Source organism: Amblyomma mixtum, chromosome 9 (assembly GCF_055824585.1).
Source record: "Amblyomma mixtum isolate Tamu chromosome 9, ASM5582458v1, whole genome shotgun sequence".
In the NCBI taxonomy this organism is placed as follows: Eukaryota; Metazoa; Arthropoda; class Arachnida; order Ixodida; family Ixodidae; genus Amblyomma; species Amblyomma mixtum.
This window is the reverse complement of record NC_143020.1, coordinates 83110506-83130921: the sequence shown is the minus strand read 5'-3', so window position 1 is coordinate 83130921 and position 20416 is coordinate 83110506. Positions and strand designations below refer to the sequence as shown.

At 50.4% G+C, this 20416-nt stretch overlaps 1 protein-coding gene and 1 long non-coding RNA gene across 2 annotated transcripts; one reads left to right on the top strand and one right to left on the bottom strand.

The window, feature by feature from the left end:
• The first annotated feature begins 1471 nt into the window (after window positions 1-1471).
• On the top strand, window positions 1472-3522 carry LOC149329898 (uncharacterized). Its single transcript, XR_016285474.1, has 2 exons — window positions 1472-1810; window positions 3352-3522. It is a non-coding gene; the product is annotated as an uncharacterized LOC149329898 (long non-coding RNA).
• A 5886-nt stretch (window positions 3523-9408) lies between these two features.
• tsr (Cofilin/actin-depolymerizing factor homolog tsr) lies at window positions 9409-20158 on the bottom strand. The gene is made up of 3 exons (XM_089560629.1): window positions 20005-20158; window positions 12486-12763; window positions 9409-10838 (listed from the first exon to the last, which is right to left on the bottom strand). Exons 1-3 carry the CDS (start codon window positions 20005-20007, stop codon window positions 10676-10678), a joined length of 444 nt encoding a protein of 147 aa, XP_089416755.1. The 5' UTR covers window positions 20008-20158; the 3' UTR covers window positions 9409-10675.
• Between the last annotated feature and the right edge of the window lie 258 nt (window positions 20159-20416).

Sequence of the window (20416 nt, the reverse complement as noted above, 5' to 3'; positions counted from 1 at the left end):
CACAGGCGCGACGCGAATAAACACAGGATCAGAACACAAGCAACTATTGACAATAAGAAGGAAAACAACAGGGCGAGAACTATACAACAAAGTTACACGATTAAAGCAATATACAAAAGAATAGGACGAGAACAGCGACAGAACAAAGAAAAGAGCAAAGCGAGTGGTGAGAATCGGTGACTTAGCTGCGTAGTGGCAAGGTCCAGTCGCAGGGAGCGTCGGGCTGCGGAAGCGCGCGGTGCTGATGGGGGGGGGTGCGGATACGGGCGAACTTGGGCCCCGGGTTACGCGTCTTCCACGCGTCTTTCGGGGCCGCCGTCGCCGCGCTCTACGCGTCAGACACCGCCTAGGCTCGCTTGCCGAGCACTTCCCTGGCTGACCCCACACACGTCGGCACGCACCGAAATCTCTAAACCAACTAACTCGGTCGTGATTTTCCCGCCACCGTGTTCACGTGACAAACCACAAAAAAAAACAAATAAAAGCAAACGAATCCTCTCGGCCCCGTGCACCAACGATTTACAGATGTTGAGAAGGGGGGAGAAGAAACATGAAGAAACTGAAGGGGATGCGAAGGAAAGGTATGGTCCTAACGAGGAGCGATGTTAACTTCCCAAGGTTGGGACGGGTGCTATAGGGCATTCACCGGCCGCTTCCCGTCCCCCCCTCGCGAAAGCACTCGCTTCCCGGCGATAATCCTGAGGAGGGGGGCGGCGTAGTCTTGACCCCCCAGCGTCGCGAGGGGTCAACGCCCACGCGGGGGGAGGCAAAGTCATCGCCGCTGCGTCGCGACATGCCCGCATACTACCGGCGCCGTGGCCAGCCGTGGCCAATTTGGTCGGAGAAGAAAAAAGAAAGATAAGGCATGCGCGCACTTTGTGACAAAGTTGCAGGGCGTATGAGCTATAAGCGGGGCATCGTGCGCCCTCTCCGATTGAAGTACTGCAAAAGTGCAATTATTAGCGCTTCGGTCGGGGGCAGTTCCGAAGTTGCAGTGCGAATAAGTTAAGCGAGGACGTGCCACCCCACCGATCAAAACGACAATGAAGATGTGCGATGAGGAGTGTCCGATGGAGGGAAGGTCATCTTTGTCTGTCCGTGTCAAATTTATAGCATTTCTGAAATGTATGACTCATGAGGGCCTGGTAATTTAGCGCGGTATCCCCGGCCTCCTCCACAAGAATTATGACGATGCGCCTCTTGACGCCTTCTGACGCAGACAGTGCTGAAACGAGGAACCGCATATAGAACACGCAGTGCCCATGGAGGAAGAAAAATCTCCATGGCAGTGCCGAACGGAATCGGCTCTGGGATTCGGCTTGGGCAGCGATCCGCCGCCACCATGGAGGAAGGAAAATGGCCGCCACTGAGCCTCGCCTCGAAGCAGACGGCGGCGCGCATGCGGGCCCAAGGGGCTTTACGGCGCACTAGGGAGCCTGCTACATGCATGCAGGCTCCCTACGGCGCACTAGGGTGCCTCGATGCCAGCGCCGCCGTCCAGGGTGGTGACACGCTTTGGCATGCGCCGCGCCGCCGTCTTCTCCGCGCTCGCCATCTTGGGGCAAGTCGCTTTTCGTGCCGCTGCTGTGGAGGGTTCGAAGCTGTGTTTTGCGCTGGATTCTGAGCTGATGAACTGCTTTAATTCACGAAAAATAGCATGCCAGGGTGTTGTGTTCCATTGTGTGCCGGCTCGGCGAAGAAAGGAGCACGATGTTTTCGTTTTCCACGGGATGAGGGACGGAGAAAAATATGGGAGGCGAAAGTGAAGCGTGAGAACTGGAAGGCGAATGACAACGCGAAGATCTGCGAGGTAAGCCACAATGTCTGTGCTGTTTTTATGCATCATTAAAACTTCTTTTTTTTGGCTAGTTTGTTCATATAGATAATGTAAAAAAGTTTAGCGCGAACAGACACAGACCACGAGGAAGATGACACACACACACACACACACACACGCACACACACACACACACGCACACACACACACACACAGACAGAAGCGCTTGTGTTTGCGTGCCGTCTTTCTCGTGGTCGTTGTCTGCGCTAAAGCTTTTAGATCTATTTCTAAATGTCACTCACAGTTATGCGCTTTCAGTAGGAATAACATTATACCACACCGCTTCGCCCATCCGCTTGTAAGCACTGACTTTGTGCGGTTTGAATATATGTTTTTGCCTTGTTCACCAATCTCGCACTGTGCGCAACAGGAATTTTTGTGTGCCTTCAAAGCTGCAGCTCGAAGCCTAGTTAGAAACGTGAGTACAGCACGTGTTGCATCGCATTGCCTGGCATTGGAAGTAACGCGCTTTGCTTTTGAGGCGGAACATTTTGAATTACCAGTTATGTGAAGGCTTACGAGCTAAATATATGGATCATTGCGTCTTTTCACTTTCAGTGAGCCACAGTCAACTTCCGTATCATTCACGGAGTGTCTCACGATGATCTTTACTCTCTCGCGATCGCACATTTTTTTTGTTCAGAGCCGCGGTGAAAACGCGTGAAGCAAGTGGAGCCCGGTATTGGTCGAAGGAATGCGCCATTGTACTCTTCCAACAGCTGCCCTTTACACTCGATCTCGAAAGCTGGTAGCAGCCGTCGAGGCTTCCGGTTCACGCAGATTAAGGAGCGTTCCCCTCTCTCCTTTTCAAAAAAGAATATAATAGAGGCTGACGGGTGAACCTCCCACGTGCTACCTACCCACTTTTGTGGCCAGAGTAGGAAGTGAAAATGCAGTCTATGAACAGGGAGTTTTGGTTGCAAAAACCTGCCTACGAGTCAGCCGTCCTGGAATTTTGCAAGTGGTCCTTTCGCAAGTGCTAATTTCTGCGCAGCACAAATAATAGGCCCCTTCACCTTCCTTTTCTCAAATTATTCACGGAAATAATTTTTCGAGGTATTTGCGATTCGCAACGAACGCAAAAGTTAGGCCCTCGCGAAAATTAAGTCGTTTACAGTATATGGCTGGCAATTCGACTAGTCGCGAAGAAACTTCTATTCTGAACTGGCCGTCGCTTTAAGAAAGCGGTCGCGAGGAAGCAAGGTGCCTGCGCAGTACAGAAGTTCATCCCGAATACAGATTTCTTCTCCATGTAATGACACATCGCGAGGCGAAGTGCACCGTTGTCAAATGCGCAAATACTGGTCCGAGGTTAAGCCAAATTTAAGTGAAGTTAAATTTGCCCGTCCGACAACCGAATTAGTGCTGTCGCTTGGTTGGCGTCCACAGAAATACTTCGTGATCCTGTGCTTGTAATATCGCACCGCTTCCTTAACGCTTTTAATTATCTCATTTGTTTGCGTGCACACGACCAGAGGCGCGAAATGACAGTTTCATCGTCTCTCTCATTTTAGCGCCACTTCGAGGAAGATCAGTTTGAGGGCAACAGAATGGATGGACGGCGGCTCCTCAAGTCAACGGCTGAATAAAATGTTTAAGAGATGTCTCCTCCTAGGCATGCAGCCAGAGGCAGCTTCAAGCGGTTGATGATTGTTTTGAAATAAAATGCTGTGTACATCATCGTGTGGCAGGAGTCAAAGTTTGATCTACTCATCACGGATAATCTTTTTCTGCTGTGTCTATTTTACTGTCTACAATAGACGACTGCGATGCAAAATATTTTTGATATGCGCGGCTGACTAAAACGTCAACTAGTTGTTCATCTGCATCAACAGACGCAGTTAAAGCCTTTTGCATGTCATGCACCTTATAAACTCCGTCATGTTCTGGCAGTACAAAAGGCATTGCTCTATAAAGCAGTCACTGCAGTTAAAATAACCGCTTTGAGCATCTGAGACGGCCAAAAAGTAAGTGCTGTCCTAGCTGCACAGTGGTCATTTGCTCTAAAAGTTGCGCTTGTAAGCAAACGCTAGCTCTTTTCTCATTTATATCACTAAGCAAAAAGTGCTCAGAACTGTGAGCATATATGCAGAAACCTTATACAGCTCAGCCTGCTAGCGAAAGCGCGTTCTAAAGAAGGATACCGGCCGACGCTCCGTAGCCCCGCATTTCAGCGCTTGCCCCAAGATGGCGCCCACGAAGGTCGTGTCTCCACCCTGTACGGCGCAGCGCTGGCATCGAGGCACCCTACGGCGCACACTACTCTGGCGCCATCTCTTAGTGGGTCACCGCCGCGGAGCCTGTCTTCACACTTCGCCGTCTTACATCCTCCGCTGTGCTCCTCGTTCGCTCGGTCATGCCGAAGCACGCCGTTCAATGCAGGAACTGGCGCTTAAGAGCTGCGCTCTAAAAAATGGCTGAATGCTTTGCTTGGTTAAGCCTGGCTGATTGCGAAAGCAGTAACACCTGGCTGCGCTTGATTCTGCCGGTAGTTTCGTTTCTCGAATTCACGCGCAGCAAACTCGAACTCGCCAACTCTTATCTCTTGTTCTTCACGTCGCTGAGCCACGATGTCACCGTCTCGAATCACCACAATGCTCTGCTCTTTCTTCTTGGCTGTATACTGCAATCTTCTTTTAGCAGGCCGCTCTTCTTTCTGTTCCGGCGTTTCTTCCGCACGGCGTTTTCTTCTTTTGTGATTATATCGCTCCGCACTACTAAGATTCTTCTTCGGCATTAAGTAAAATTGGTTTCGTTTGGTTCATGGGGTTTAACGTCCCAAAGCGACTTAGGCTATGAGACGCCGTAGTGGAGGGCTCCGGAAATTTCGACCACCTGGGGTTCTTTAACGTGCACTGACATCGCACAGTACACGGGCCTCTAGAATTTCTCCTGCAAAGAAATTAACTAAAATTAATTAACTAAATGATTTAATTAATTGAATTAATTAATCGTCGGCCGCCTCACGCGGCGGGCCGAAAAGGCCGTCACGTGGTAGCCGTCGCGCCGAGCGAAGGAACGACTACGGCCGAAGAGACGAGTTGGGACCCCTGCTCTCCTGGTCGTGACGTCACGTGGTCGTGCGCCGCAGCTGCGCCGGAGCGAAGGAACGACCTCCACCGAAGGGCAGAAAAGTGCTAGCAATATTACTTTCGCAATAAGGTTTGGTTTGGTTTATGGGGTTTAACGTCCCAAAGCGACTCAGGCTATGAGAGACACTGTAGTGGAGGGCTCCGGAAATTTCGAGCACCTGGGGTTCTTTAACGTGCACTGACATCGCACAGTACACGGGCCTCTAGAATTTCTCCTCCAAAGAAATTCTAGCCGCCGCGGCCGGGATCGAACCCGCGTCTTTCGGGTCAGCAAACTTGGCTGTGGTTTGACCAGTGGCCATCCCGAGTAGAAGCAACGGCGCTGCAACCGCAGCAGCGGCGGCACCTCTGAGTCACCCACGTAGCTGAGGAGTCGGCGGTGGCCCAAGCGCCGCTGTGCGCCGTGTGACGTCACTCCTCCTGGAGAATGCACTGCTGGCGCAGCGGCGAGTCGGCGGAGGCTCCGCGCTCCTCTGACGTCACTCGGGCATGCGCAGTTGGGACTCCCCGGAGCTCCGCGAAATCGCTCATACCTAGCGTAGTGTTGCTTCCGCAACAAAATATGAGGATGCACTTGAAGCCTTCCGATGCGGCCAGTGCCCGAAGGAGGGCGCAGTTCACCGCGGCATCCTAAGGTGCCTCCGGCATCCGCTCCTCCACATGAAGGAATGTGGGGGGTTTGCTTATAATTGCCGATTTCAGATGCTGAAAGTGCCCGACGGAAGGCCTGGAAGTTCAGCGCATAATCCAGTCCACCACATGAAGGAATGTGAGGATATGTTCCTTGGTGCCTTCTGATGTAAACAGGTCTTACTGACCGGGCCCCGACAGAATAAACAGCGGCCCCGAGTCGGTCCCAGAACAGTATAGTGACATCCTTACCCACCACAAGCTAAATCGACGAATCTACCACCCACCACCGAAGAAGCTTTTGCGAGAAACCGTAGCTCGGAGGCAGACAGACGAACACGTAACCGACACGTCTCTTTACCCCACACGCATCCCACATCATACTCACACACCTGCCGTCTACATATGCAGGGAACACTCCACATTGTATCACACTGTGTGGGCATACCCAAAACATGCTGGTCTCCCCGAAAATACCAAACCCACAACCTAGGCGAATGGGAAGCCGTGCTGTCGAGCTTATGCCTAGAGGGAGTGCAGCAAACAGCTAAGACCATAGCAGCCCTGAACTAAGGGCCCCTCCCAGTTAAGGGGGCGCAAAGCTCTTTACTGAATAAAGTTTACCACCACCGCCACCCTCTGAAGAAGGGCCTTTGATTTCAGCGAGAGCATCACCCGTTCTGTCTGGGGTACTCAGGATTTGTGCGTGTCGGCGCCGTTTGATGCGGGCATAGTGCCCGAAGGCGTACGCCTTGCCGCCCCTTCCCAACATGATGTGCCTGTTAGGAACTTCTGATGCTGGCAGTACCCCAAGATGCAGGTCATGTAAGCTTAGTGGATGCATCACCCTCACCAACCAAAAGATGAGGACGTGCCTTTTGGCGCTTCTGATGCGGGCAGTCCCCGACATTGCAGGACGTGGAAGTTTCGCGGGGGCGTATTATGCCGTCCATCAGAAGGACAGTGGTGGTGGTGGTGAAAACTTTTATTTTGTGAAAAAGAGTTTGGGAGCCACAGAGTGGCCCCGCTACATGGTCGGCGTCCCTAGTCAGGGACACCGCATGACGAGGCCCCGTCTCTCGCCCATTTCACCAGAGCCCTTTGGGACTCAAGCGAGGAGCAGTTGAGGAGGGCAGTCTCCCATGCCTCTCTGGAAGGGGTAGGGGAAGGGGGGAGGTGGGGATTTTGAGTACATGCCCACACCATGTGGAAGATATCACAGGTCTCCCCACAGTGTGGGCACCGCCCATCCGTGTTAGGATCGTAATGTTTTATTATTGCAGGACAGAGCAGAGTACCTGTCTGCAGGCACCTTAAAGTTCGCTCCTCCGTCTTACTCATCCCTTTTGCAGGGGCCGGGAAAAGGCGGTGGTTGTCGCTATAATGTGTTAATATTTCCCTGAATCGCAGCAGCGGCTGGTTAGTCTCCGAGCCAGGAGAGCTATGATGAGGAGCCCGGTGAGTAAGCGCTCGGGCAGCCGCGTCAGCGGCCTCATTACCTCGTAAGCCCTGGTGGCCAGGAGCCCAAATGATTCGTTTGGGTGTTGGATCAGTGGCAGTCCGTCGTAGAATACAAGCAGCTAAGGGGGAGATCTCCCCTGCCAAGTAATGTTCACATGCTTTTCGGGAGTCCGTGATGATTATTCTCGAATTGGCGTGGGCGGCAGCAAGCGCTATCGCCACTTCCTCGGCCCGCATTGGTGCGGGCAACGTACGAAGATTCAGGACAAGTTCAGCGGAGGCATCAACCCCCCCCCCCCCCCCCCCCCTCAGTCAGTGCACGTTAAAGAACCCCAGGTGGTCGAAATTTCCGGAGCCCTTCACTACGGCGTCTTTCATAGCGTTAGTCGCTTTGGGACGTTAAACCCCATAAACCAACCAACCCCCACCCCCCCCACACACACACGACAGGCTGAGAGGATGTGCCCACTGAAGCCCCCAGCAGACAGCGTAATACTGAAGGAAATTCTAAAGATGCTCTGAAAGGGGATCCAATAAAGTTGCGGTATGCCTGTAATGTTAAAGGATATCGCTTAACGAGTACCTTCCAGCAAAATTTTCTGATGCGCTTTGTAGAATTGCAGGAGCTGAGTTATGTGTAGCCAAATTTGAATTCAAGCGCCTTTCCCTCTCCTCACTTTCTGCACGCTAGAAGGTCGGCGCTCCTCCGCCAGCGGCGGAGCTTCCTGACCCGGCATACGGTGTCCAAATGATCTCGATCTAATACTCACCTGCGGAGGATGCGCTGGATGGGCGTGGCATTCTCCTCGGCAGGGCGAAGAATTTCCGAGTAAGCCGTGTGCGAATCAGTGGACTAACTGTTTTGATACCTGCGTGTGGGAGAGCGGCAGTGACGCCCCAGACTAACAGCTCAGCGTGCACGGGGGGTACTGGAAGGAAGGTGGCATGTGTAGGCCTCCACGCTATTCGAGCTTGGTCGTGTTATCGCTGTAGATGTCCATGGTATCCGAAGGCGCGCATCCGCATGCTGTGAAATGTTTTCAAATATTTTCAGTTAAGAAAGCCGCCATTCTTTTCGCAGCGTTTTGGCGGATGGGACATGTTAACTTCAACCTTTAGATGCAAGTGCACTGTGCAGAGATAATAACCTCCTTGGCACCGATCATGGACCAAGGATGGACCTTGCTATGGTCCAACTCTACAATTTTGGGTTTTGTACTTAGCTTGGCATAAAACTTCGGTTCAGCCGTAACAATGACTCTTCTCGAAGTCAGACTAACACTGCACTTGCTCTAAATTTAATGAGGAAGTGAAAAACTCACTAACGATATAACTTATTCTGCGCGCAGAAGAGGCATCACAGCGTAGCCACCGAAGAATCCACATTTTATAGCCCAAAACAAATTTAGTCTTCTCGGCATCCCCGCGACAGATGGTGGCGCCATCATATGGGTGTGATTCACACCACCCTGCTCACGAAAAATAATTGTTACTGCCTCGCGGGCTTTCATATTTCAAACGCAACGAATGATAATACAAAGTTCGTACGGACATAAGCCACCACAATGAGCAGCATAGTAGTCCCACGTTGACCAGCATGGCACTTCCAATACACTGGTGCCTTTGTATTCAAATACCTTAGCCGCAACACAATGCGGCCCATTGTCCTAGAGCCTTCTATTAAATCGTGCATAACTGTGCCCGCGTACATACATCTGCTACACATGACCGACTCCAATGGTATACTGCAAGGTTGTACTTCACCATTACAACACCTGCAAGGCATATAGGCCATCAACCACGGGCAAATAGACACCGTTCTGCAAGTTTGGTCTAGTCATTTTAACATCCAAGCTGCACTTGGTGAGGGGAAAAAAACTCATGTGCAGGGTCTTCACAACAAGATTACTTCACCACATCGCGCGGGCGCCAGAAATAAGGCACCAAAACGACGGCCTAGTCCATGCAGTATTTTCCCTGTGCACCTCCACCTAACTTTACAATGCCATTGCAAAAGCCCCTGCAAAGCAGATTCTCCGTTGCAAACTGAAGGGCTTTTGCAACACTTTTAGCAAGTCTGCCACACATTCCCCAGCACATAGAGGCTAGTATCCAGATGATCAGATACATGCCTACTAGGGCACATTAGCTTGAAGCAGGAAATCTACACAGCTCCCCACAACGAGCACGAGCTACTAGGCACATATATATGGCAGTTTTAATGAATAGGGATACACCGCCGAACATACTTGGGCCTTTGAACACTTTTCCCCCTCAAAGAAAAATGTGAAGCCCTGTCCGCAGAAAGACTAGTTTGAGAACGCGTGTCTTCAACCACAAGACTTCATCCAGCTCTGCCTTCCGCAACAAAGCACGCAAGGACCAGAATCGGCTTTATAAAAATTTTCATATTTTTTATTTGCATCAGTGTTCACCAGATTGATTCATTCCCCAGGGCTGAGAAAGAAAAAAAAAAATCCAATTAACCCGCCCACAACAGGTACGGGAAAAAGAGCATCTTAGATCATGCGACAGAGGTTTCACCTGCAATTTCTTCAACGCGCGTCACTCGCTGCCGGTGTACAAACACACCTCACATTGTCCATGTACACACAGGGATACAAGAAAAACTGAAGCCTAAAGCAGGTGGGTAGAAAAATGGGCAGAAAAATGCCTCTTTTCGCACAAGGCATTCCTCAAAACTGCGCCACAGAATATTTGCATTGCTGCTTTTCGAAGACTTGTGGAAAAAAAAAAAAGAGAGGGGGGGTGAGGGGCAAAAGTGGAAAACGGAAGGAAACAACCTCGTGACTCAATAAATAGTTAGCAGGTAAACACACTAGCACAAAAGTCGTAAAAATAATAAACGGCTGGACGAAGGACTGGAGCCCATATCCAAAAAAACCACAACTCTTAAGAAAAACAAAAAAATACGGCATTTCTAAAGCCCTCCCCGCATAACACCCCCCTTCACCCTGAAACCAAGACGCGATGGTTAAAAAACTTCAGCCATGCTAATGGCAGACAAGCACGTTTCAAAGCCTCGCGACAAGTTGGTGCATCTTAACGGTGGTGCGGCATTCAAGAACTTGCACACCTAAATATGTCTGCAGCAGTAGAAATGAAACTTCATTTACTTGTTAACAACAACATAGCAAAAAAAAAGTACAAAAGAAACCAGAGAATGAAGAAACTTGTTCGAAGTCCGTCGATGCAAGAGCAGTTCGTCAACCGGGGTTAAGCAAACTGGCACGGGATGGCAGTTGCTGCTGTTCACTTATATTATTTGGGAGAGAGAGGGAGAGAGAAAAAATAAAACATCCAGAAAAGTAACTAAACAACACAGAGGAACAGTGCTCGGCAAGGGTTGCAGAGAGGGCAGCGAGGGCTTGGAAACACACGCAGAAAGGAAGAGGCAGCCAAGATGAGCAGTGGCTGCTGTCGGCAACAACCACGCAGCTGGCTTGGCTGTTCCTCGGTCGTCGCGTAGGAGCTCATCGTAATGGGTTGTTGATGCCCGCTTCTTGCCTTTCAGTCGTCTTGCAGAGAGCAAGAGCGGACGCTTCCCCCCGTTTTTTCCGAAATGTAGAAAAAAAAATCCTCCGGAGAAGAAGAAAAAAAAATTATGCCCCAGCCGTGTGACGACAGTGTGTCCCTACTTGCGCGAAGACTGGAAGGCGGCTTCTATTGCCTCCTGACTGACTTCTTCAAAGTCGCACCCCTGGACGTACTTGTAGACTCCCACGAGGGCCTTCTTGAGCGCATCGTAGCTGCTGGAGTACAGCATCTTTTGCTTGATCTTGGCTTGCTCGGGACACCTGCGTTGAGGCGGAAAAATTGAGACCTTCTAGCAAAGGCATGCAGCAAGGCAAATGGGATAACTAGACAGAGGAAGCATGCTGGGCCGTTGTGCTACTGCTTCAGATGGAGAAGGTTTGGTTTAATTTGGTGTATGGGGTTTAACGTCCAAATGCAACTCAGGCTATGAGGGACGCCGTAGTGAAGGGCTCTGGAAATTTTGACCACCTGGGGTTCTTTAACGTGCACCGACATTGCACAGTACACAGGCCTCTAGAAAGAAAATCAACCGCCGCGGCCGGGATCGAGCCAGCGTCTTTCGGGTCAGCAGCCGAGCACCATAACCACTGAGCCACTGTTCATCCTTTCATGGATGTTAGACTGAAGGAATGTGTGCCACCCTTCAAAACAGTCTACTCTGTGCATGGAAGCCAATCTTGCTGAATTAATGAGTGGCCTCCAGGCCGAACAGAAATTTCATGACCAGATAATGCCGAAAATGCAAAGACTTGCACGATTGGTTCACTGCTAATAAGAGCAAATGTTGGGAGCTTACCTCATAAAGGCTACAACAGCAGCAACGCGGGACGCAGAAAAATATCTTACTTCACTGTACTAGGGCATGCTGCTGCAAAGGTAAGACTGCAAGTAAAATTTTAAAACAAACCGTTGTCCACCATGTGTACCTCGAGCTATGTGTACCCTCATTTTTTCTAACATCATCCGCCTCGTTGAAATTCTTTTTTGCGTTCCTTATTAACGTAAAACAGTGCTTCACAAGGTGATAGAATGTCCTCTCCCACGGCACCACAATGGCAAGAAACTATTCTTAGCATACAACAGTTCACTCGGTCAAGCATACCTGCCAGGTTCACAGAGACTGGATTAGGGAGATTTAATGAACGGTGGACAAAAAAAAAAAAAAATTCCCAGGTGTCAAGGGATGCAACATGCAACAGTGACCTCGCAAACCAACTTTGTGAGACCGCTCTGTTGTACAGTCTTTGGAATAGGCTTGAGTAACAATGTCTGTCCCTGCGGCACTTCGCCCAAAGAATGTGTGCGAGGGCCGTGTCAGACATGGATCCTTTCAACTGGGCGAGAGTTTTCTTGAAAATGCTGAACAGCCCATCACATTAAGCGTTTCTACTAGCATTACCACTAAGGAAGTAATTACTCATTGACATCCACCCGAGCGCAGCCATACGGCTACAAAGGAAAGAGCTTTCTCAGAAACTTCGTAGTTAAAGAAAAATTCGTCCTGGTCCGGGGTTCGAACCCGGGACCACAGCTACACCGGAGCAGTTGCTCTACCAATTGAGCTAACTGGGACGGCAAGCTTATGGTAGGGCGAGAGAGAATTGATCAATAACTCGAAGTGGGAACTGTGTTGGCCAAATTACAAATCTTATTACAAATCTACTCCACCTTGGGGGATTCCATTAAACATTTGACCAGCATTACCACTGCGATACGGCCAAGGTAGAAGGCCTTCGGCCAAACACTGAAGCATTTCTGGGGAGACTTCTCGGTCATACAATCGTTCAAAGCCATCAAAATTTGGGAGTCCTATGGATACAGGAGGACCTGGCAGGTATGTGCTTGGACCAAATGCAGACCCCCCTCGATGAGCAGGGAAGGGGCCAGGGGATTACCGCCGCACTCACCAGGTCATGAGGACAAGGCGGTCTACAGACATGCCACACTCTGAGGCCCCCTCAGCACGGATCGAGGCAGGGAAGTCGAAGACGCAGTAGCGGCACTCGTTCTTGAAGTTCTGAAGCTGCTCCAGGAAGTCAGCGTAGGTGGCCGAGCGGTCGCCCGTGGTCTCCACATCGATGACCCGCTCATCCTTGATGTGGTAGATGATGTAGCGGTACTTCTTGTCCTTCTTCACCTCCTCATACACTGTCTTGGCCTCGTTGGACACCGTCACTCCGGAAGACTGCGCCCCGAGAAAGCAACAGAGGACGGGGAGCGGTTAGCGTCCAGCCAGGAGGACTGCGAGAGCACACTGTCCGTGTTGCAGCATGTGGCTTAAAAGGTTTGGTTTATGGGGTTTAACGTCCCAAAGAGACTAAGGCTATGAGAGACGCCGTAGTGGAGGGCTCCGGAAATTTCGACCATCTGGGGTTCTTTAACGTGCACTGACATCGCACAGTACACGGGCCTGCCGCGGCTGGGATCGAACCCGCGTCTTTCGGGCCAGCAGCCGAGCACCATAGCCACTGAGCCACCGCGGCGGCTATGTGGCTTAAAAGTAAACCCACCTTCCTCTGTCCCTTTTGCTCCAGTTCCAGATTCAGTGGACTATCCCCTGTGGTCCTTGGGTAAGTTGTTCTGTGTTGAGTGTTGCCACGGTTGGCAATAGTGGCTAGAAAAAGGCCGGAATTTCAGCCGATTGTGCGTCCTGACATGTGGTAGGCAATGTTGCACGTTGCATAAAAGTACAGCTTCTGTCAAACGTTCAGAGCCCATGTGGCTTAAAAGTAAACCCACCTGGGCTCTGAACGTTTGACAGAAGCTGTACTTTTATGCAACGTGCAACATTGCCTACCACATGTCAGGACGCACAATCAGCTGCAATTCCGGCCTTTTTCTAGCCACTACTGCCAACCATGGCAACACTCAACACAGAACAATTCACCCAAAGACCACAGGGGATAGTCCACTGAATCTAGAACTGTAAACGGGACAGAGGAAGGTAGTTATGCCAACCAACGCCTTGGCATGAAACACAGGTGATAAACAACCTTCAATATAGTCTAGCCTCGTTAACAACCCCCATTAATATGAACGACTCGAGTTATGGACAATAGTTCTGGGAACCTAACTGCTAATGTACGGATGCCTCGTTTACAATATAGAAACGAAGCTGACTGGACAATGGAGAGGGCGAAATGCACAAAGCCCAATGGGGCTCATTTATTTTAAACGTTAATATGAATGGTGATAACGATCTCTACTGACCCAAATTCATTTTCCGCATTTTGAGTGCAGGACAACAGAGGTATGCAGTGAAAAAGTGCAAACGACTGGGTGACTGGTGCGCATGTACAGGCGCGGACATAAGTAAACGGAGCACGCTATTCCGTTCGAAGTGCAATCACTCCTTCTCCACTGGAAATGAAGGAGCGTTGTTTGTCTACAAGATAGCCCACCAACCTCCGCTACCAGCATGCGCGTACCATTGCTGGAAATTTCGATTATGTGACGCGTGAAAAATATTCAAAGGCAGTTGCGTGCTCCGTTTACTTTTGTCCGCGCCTGTACAACCTATCTCTGCTGCAAGTCTTTATAGCTGCACGTAACTTTTAGAAAAGCCACAGGCATTTGAGCTATTTTTTTTTAGCTCTTGGCCAGTGACCTACTCTGACCTAGGGTTTCAAGTACAAAACATTTATGTTGAGGCCTCCGTTCACCGATTTTACTGAAGATGCCAAAGGAAGAACTGAATGCTTGCTCGTCAGCTTGCTGGTACAATTTAACGCGTCAACTGCTTCCCAACATGTGCAAATGTACTTCGGCCAAACACACGCCCTACTCTGGTCTCTCCCATTCAGCGACGCACCACAGAAATCATACGCCTTTTAATACGAGCAAACCACAACTGTAGTGGCAAAACCAGAGATGCTGGCTTCTCAGAAACTGGTGACTGCATCATCAGCCTGACTACGCCTACTGCAGGGCAAAGGCCTCTCCTGTCTTTCCAATTAATAACCCCGTCCTTCACCAGTTGTGGCCACCGTATCTCCCCCCCCCCCCCCCCGCAAACTTCTTGATCTCATCCGCACACCTAACTTTCTGCCGTCCCCTCCTACTCACCCTTCTCCTGGAATCCCCTCCGTTACCCTTACAGCAGTTATCTTGCCTTCGCATTACATGCCCTGCCCAAGCCCATTTCTTCCTCTTGATTTCAACCAGGATGTCCTTAACCCGCGTTTGTTCCCTAACCCACTCCGCCCTCTTTCGATCTCCTAACGTTACACCTATCACTTTCCTTTCTATAGCTCGCTGCATTGTCCTTAACTTAAGCTGAATCCTCTTCGTTGGCCTCCACGTTTCTGCCCCATAGGTGAGTACTGATGAGATACAGTTGTATAATTTTCTGCCCAGGAGGCTAACCTAAATTTGGTCAGCAAGTTCTGTCTGAGAGCCTCTTATTAAGAACTGCCAGCAGGCTGGAAAGCCCTTTAACCAAGCTCTGCCTAAATAAAAGCTGTCTTCCCTGCCAAAACAATTCCTTCCTTGGTGTTTCGTAGAATGACCAGCTGACAAGGTGGACTTCGGCCCCTTGCAAACATTCTCAGGCATGCAGATCACCTTCCCATGCACTGCTCACGCAGTGTGCGGAATCCAACAAGCGCGACAAAGTCCTTGTCGCACCAGTGAAACCAGTCCCACCATTTTCACACGCAGACACACGACCCACCCCCCCAACTCAAGTTTCAATGGCTGTGGAGTTTTTTTTTCCTCCCTCCCTCCCGACTGGGACGTCGTCGTAGCAACTATGTTTCGCCTCCTCTGCCATTCACCGCCCCAGCAGCGCGAAAAAAGGGTTTCTCAATAAGCTGCCGTGGCAGAACAGCGGGGGTAGGCTCGGGGCACACTCCGACCAGGAATGATGCAACGCCGCAAAACGCTCCTTCCCCCTCGCCCATGCCAGCAGGCAACTCTCACAGTCAGGGGGAGGAGAAGGAGAGGTCTGCCCGTCCAAAAATAGGGCCACCTCACTCCGAGAATAAGCGCCGCCCAGATAAATACTCCTGACAGAAGGGAAGAAGACGTGGCCACGCTGGAAAACGAACTGGACGACGTTGACGAGGGGAGGAGGAGAAAAAAAAGGGCCGCCTGCCACGTGGAACTGTGCACTGAGACTGCAGTATTAAAAGGCTCGGAAATATTTCAGTCCCTTGTTTTTACAAGGCAACGGCCATGCGTGCCTGATAAACGGCGCTGGCAAAAAGGGGGCCAGCGCAGATGACAAACCCAAGCAGCCCTGACAATTGGCCCAATAATGTAAAAGAATGGTTTCACTCTGGTCCTTTGCCGATACATATCCAATATTGAGTCAATGACCTGTGCCCCTTATATACACATAAGAGTGCAAGAGGCGCCGCCGCCACCCAACATTGCCTCCCACATGGTTCATTGGAAATCACGGAACTAGAGGCTGCAAGTTAATTGAAGAGAGATGGGAGAGGCCTTTGTCCTGCAGTGAGCAGTTAGGCTGATGAAACTGCATTCAACCGATCAGAACTATCAAACTATCTGATTGCAACAATTTTCTTGTGAGCCGTTTGTTTCGCGGGCATTGTAAGGGTTTCCCCAACTGTAGTGTACAGTTACAAACTAAAGTTCGCGGAATGTCGATGAGTGGAAAATGGTCATGGCTTATAGAGTTTAATGTTATATGGTGGCTAAAGCTATGAGGAATGCAGCAGTGAAGGGCTCCGACGGTTCCAACCACCTGGGAACGTGCACCAACATCGCACAGTGCACAGGTCTCGAGCATTTTGCCTCCATTGAAATGTGACCGTCGTGGCTGGTATCAAACTTGAGTCTTTCGGGCCAGCAGCCAAGCACCATAACCACTGAGCCACCACGGCAGCGTGATTAGTGGGAAAGAACATTTCTATGTTGCCTTCTTGATCAGTGGACTGGTGCTCATTCCAAAAAAAAATGGAGCATACTTTTCTCATTCTCTTACGCTTTCCACTGACCAGCTTTGCTGAACGCACAGGAGTAAGTTCTTTTGGTGCAATACTTGCACCCCGCGAACTTTTGAATCTGGATGCAAACGAGTTCGTCTACAGAAGCAGGATATGCATGTGCTCGTGCAACAAATAAATGACTACTCACTACACAAAGCCATACAACAAATGCGTGTTCTGACATACTCTAAGTAAACATAAAAAGCCTAGCAGGAACTGAAAACAGACCATCTCTGACTTAATTAAGCCTGCCACACATCTACCGTACAACTGCCTCGAATGTCCGATTGGCCTTCAAAAATAGGCACAATAGACAAAGAATAGGCACACAGGAAGCGCACACAAAGTAAATACAACCGTGTTCCACCATCCAGTTACAATGGCACCTAGGTTATATGGAAGTTTGGTCGCATAATATGTAGATGCCAAAATGAACAGCATGACTCACACGGTCACACAGTACTTCAATCTCAGTGCTTACTCCCTATGTCATTTGTATTTGACGCAAACGAACCAGACCTCATTGTATGCACTACAGTCTGTACATTACACAAGATGTGTGCAATATCCAAGTATTGCCACCCAACCAGGAACAGTTTTGAGCTGGAATTTGTCTCAGGAAATTCACTGGCCACGTGCAATCAGGTCAGGAAATTATGGCACTCCACGGTTGCTAATATATCCCCCCCCCCCCCCCCCCCACACACACACACACACACACACACGTATGAAATTGCTGCCCACTGCTTATCTCAAATACGGGTACTCCACCTCTTAGTGCGACCTTTTGTAGTGAACTAAAATGCAGGCGGTGAATGGGGCAAGCTGATAAAGGGTGATAATTCCTAGCACACAAATCAAGCTACGGAGTATGGAGAACTTATCTCTCCCCAGAGCAAATTAGGGGCTGGACATTGCCGCTGGGGTGTGCCATAGATAAAGTAGCAGAGAAGTATGCAAACAAAGGTATTAACTTCACAGTAATAAGAAGCAGGGCAATGCACCCCGAACTAATGATGAGAAGAGGCAACACTTGTGCGTCGTCCTTCATCTGGTTTGTTGGCACTAAAACCCACACACCGACAATGTCCACAGATAAGGGAAACGCACACAGCAGTAACATTTTGCAGCTAGTACAGAAGAGGTTGTTAGCCCAAAGCATCCCACACCACACATTTGCCCGCAGTTACTGGTACCGCGTAACGAACTCTCGACAATTCAGTGTGTTCGTGACAAAATATCGGATCACTGCATATTCAATCGACACTTTGGAGCGACTATCAGGCTGATGGCTGTGTTATGGGGCCAATGAAACGCTTTAAAGAAATTAGGAAAATGGAACTCAACGAAGAGAGCCAGGGAAGTTCGAACAACCGCGTCTCCAGAGGCAGAATGTGCACGGAGTGTCAAGTGACTGGGTTGAAGCCGCCGGGGGTTTCAGACATGCCCAGATAGGGTGCAAGGCCAGGCCACACAACCGCACGCACTGAAACAACCTCACAAAACTTACACCCCAGCGGTGTTACAACAGTACGACCAGAATAGGAACCCTGAAATGTTAGCAGCCGCATTACGCATCCAAGTTTCCTCCAATGAGTCAAAAGGGAAATGCAATGGCGGCCTCTCTCTACAGCGGTCGATGTTCCGTGAAACAGAGGTAATCTTCAACGCAAGTGAATTCAGGATGAACTTCGTGTACAGTCTGCCAAAAGTAACCTGGCAGCATGGTCTGCTTCTCACTCGTACAGTAGAGCGCTTACGGCTTCCCTAAAGATCAAAAAGTTATTTGAAGGTGAGAACAGGAGTTCTTTTTACCCCACAGATTTGGGGCTTTGAGGACTGGCATAACAGCTTTATTATACGACTGAGAAGCAAACCGCGCAGCCCGGTTACTTTAGGCAAAGACTGTACGCCTCTGCGATGCTTGAACCTGCAAAAGGCCGCGCCTCCCTAATCGCGGAATTCCTCCGACAGGAACTCGATGAAAGGCGGCGGCGCGATATCTCGCTCGTGCAAGCCGTCCATCCGTCCGGCCCGAGCACAATGGACTCGGCGACTGCTTTCTCAAGGACCCCTCTCTTTCGCCGGATGAGTCAGATTGCGGGACGCTCTCACGTAGCCAGGTCAGCGGCAGTTGCAGCAGCGGACACGTTTCACTCATGACATGACACGGCTCGCGCGGAACCGCTCGGACTGGCTCACGCTACGAAACAAAAAAAAAATGTGAAGTGACCAGGAAGCGCCTGTGAAATTGTGCAGCACGTCCGGCATGTTTCTTTCTTCGAGTTTCGTTCGTTAAGGAGAGAAAGGCACGGGAGAGCGTCGGGCAATTCGTTGTCTTTCCCCGTTGGAAGAGAAAAAAAAACGGGGTCAACTACGCCGCAACGAGGCGCAGTTCCGAAAAACCCTCAACTTCTCTTTTTTTGTTAACGTTTCCTCGCAAAAAACTGGAACCAATTTCCCTGCACTGTATGCTCGCTGGACGAACTAGACGTTCTTACGCCCTAAGGCGAGCTAAGTTACGCCCATGAAGACAAAAGAAAAAAAAACTTCCCAAACGAAAGTAGCCCCCGTACAAAGAGAAAGGCGTACCCCACGTTTTATCTTTACTGCTTCTGTTTAAGGCGGCCCGAGTCTAAACAAAAACCAAAGGCGCGGCGGTGTAAATTACAACGCGATATGACGGGGGCTCCTACCGCGGGCAGGGACAAAATAAAGCGCCGTGCGAGGCGTATTCGAGGGGCGGTGCGCCGCTCACACGCATACCTCACGGCGGCCTCAACCCGCAGAGCTCGGTCACCCGCCAATGCCAAAAAAAGCCGGCTACTGAGGGGAACGATGACTAGACGGCTAGGCCTAACACAAGACGACCCCGCACACACACACAGGCGCTCGCATCGCTCGGTTAGGCCTGGCGACTTCGAAACCGCCCTTCGCCACGACTCCGCGGAATTCGAAAGCCTCCCCGCCGACAAGACGTCCCCGCACTTTCGGGGCGCAGTAAACGCTGCGCATGCAACATGACCGCACGGCCCGTCAGCAGACAAACCACAGCCACGTTCGAACAAAAAACGCACACACAAATAAAACAAAAGACGTTCCGCCGTTTTGAGGTTTACATTGAAGAAGCCCCACAGAGAGGGACGACTGAGCGTGTTTTTTGAAGGCGACGCTAACACTAAGCGCAGCGATTCGGCCTGCCCGCCACTTGACTCGGAAAAGCGCTAAGCAGGCAAGACGAGCTGCGAGCGTTCGTAAATATCATTTTAACGTTGCCAAAATTAGCTACGGGGAGCTCCCCCTTAGGCTTCGGGGCAGACGCATGGAGGATGGCAAACGCCGGTATCGTCATCCGTACCGGCTACCTCGCCCCCTGGAACTAGTGGCACCGAAATCGCGCCCCGAAAGACGACAATCAGCCGCTACAACGTGTTCGCTTACTGCGTGGATCCAAATTGAAGGTGGTACTCACCATAGTGCTGCTGTAATTTAATTGATCGAGGGCACAACGTAACCAAGTCCTTGTTTTCGCACTAGGCCTCTCGAAGCAAACGGGAAGGGTGGTTATACCAAGATCGCAGCGCACCTCAGTCTGTGTCCCTCCGCGTCTCTACAGAGGGCGTTCGCGATTGGGCAGCTGTTTTCTTCGTTTGCTCTTTAAATATGGCCGCCACAAACAAAATCCTCGAATCCGGGTTCTCAAAATACGTTTATTTTTTTTATTCACTAAATCACCGCAAGCTTGGGCTTCAGCAATGCGGCTAGTATTTAGTTTTAACTTGCCTTTAAATTAAAGCCGGACAGCGACGTTTTGATTGGAGGACTACAACTTCACGCGCAAGCGCGCGGCGAGTCGCGATGACTCAACTTGGCCTGGCATGCCA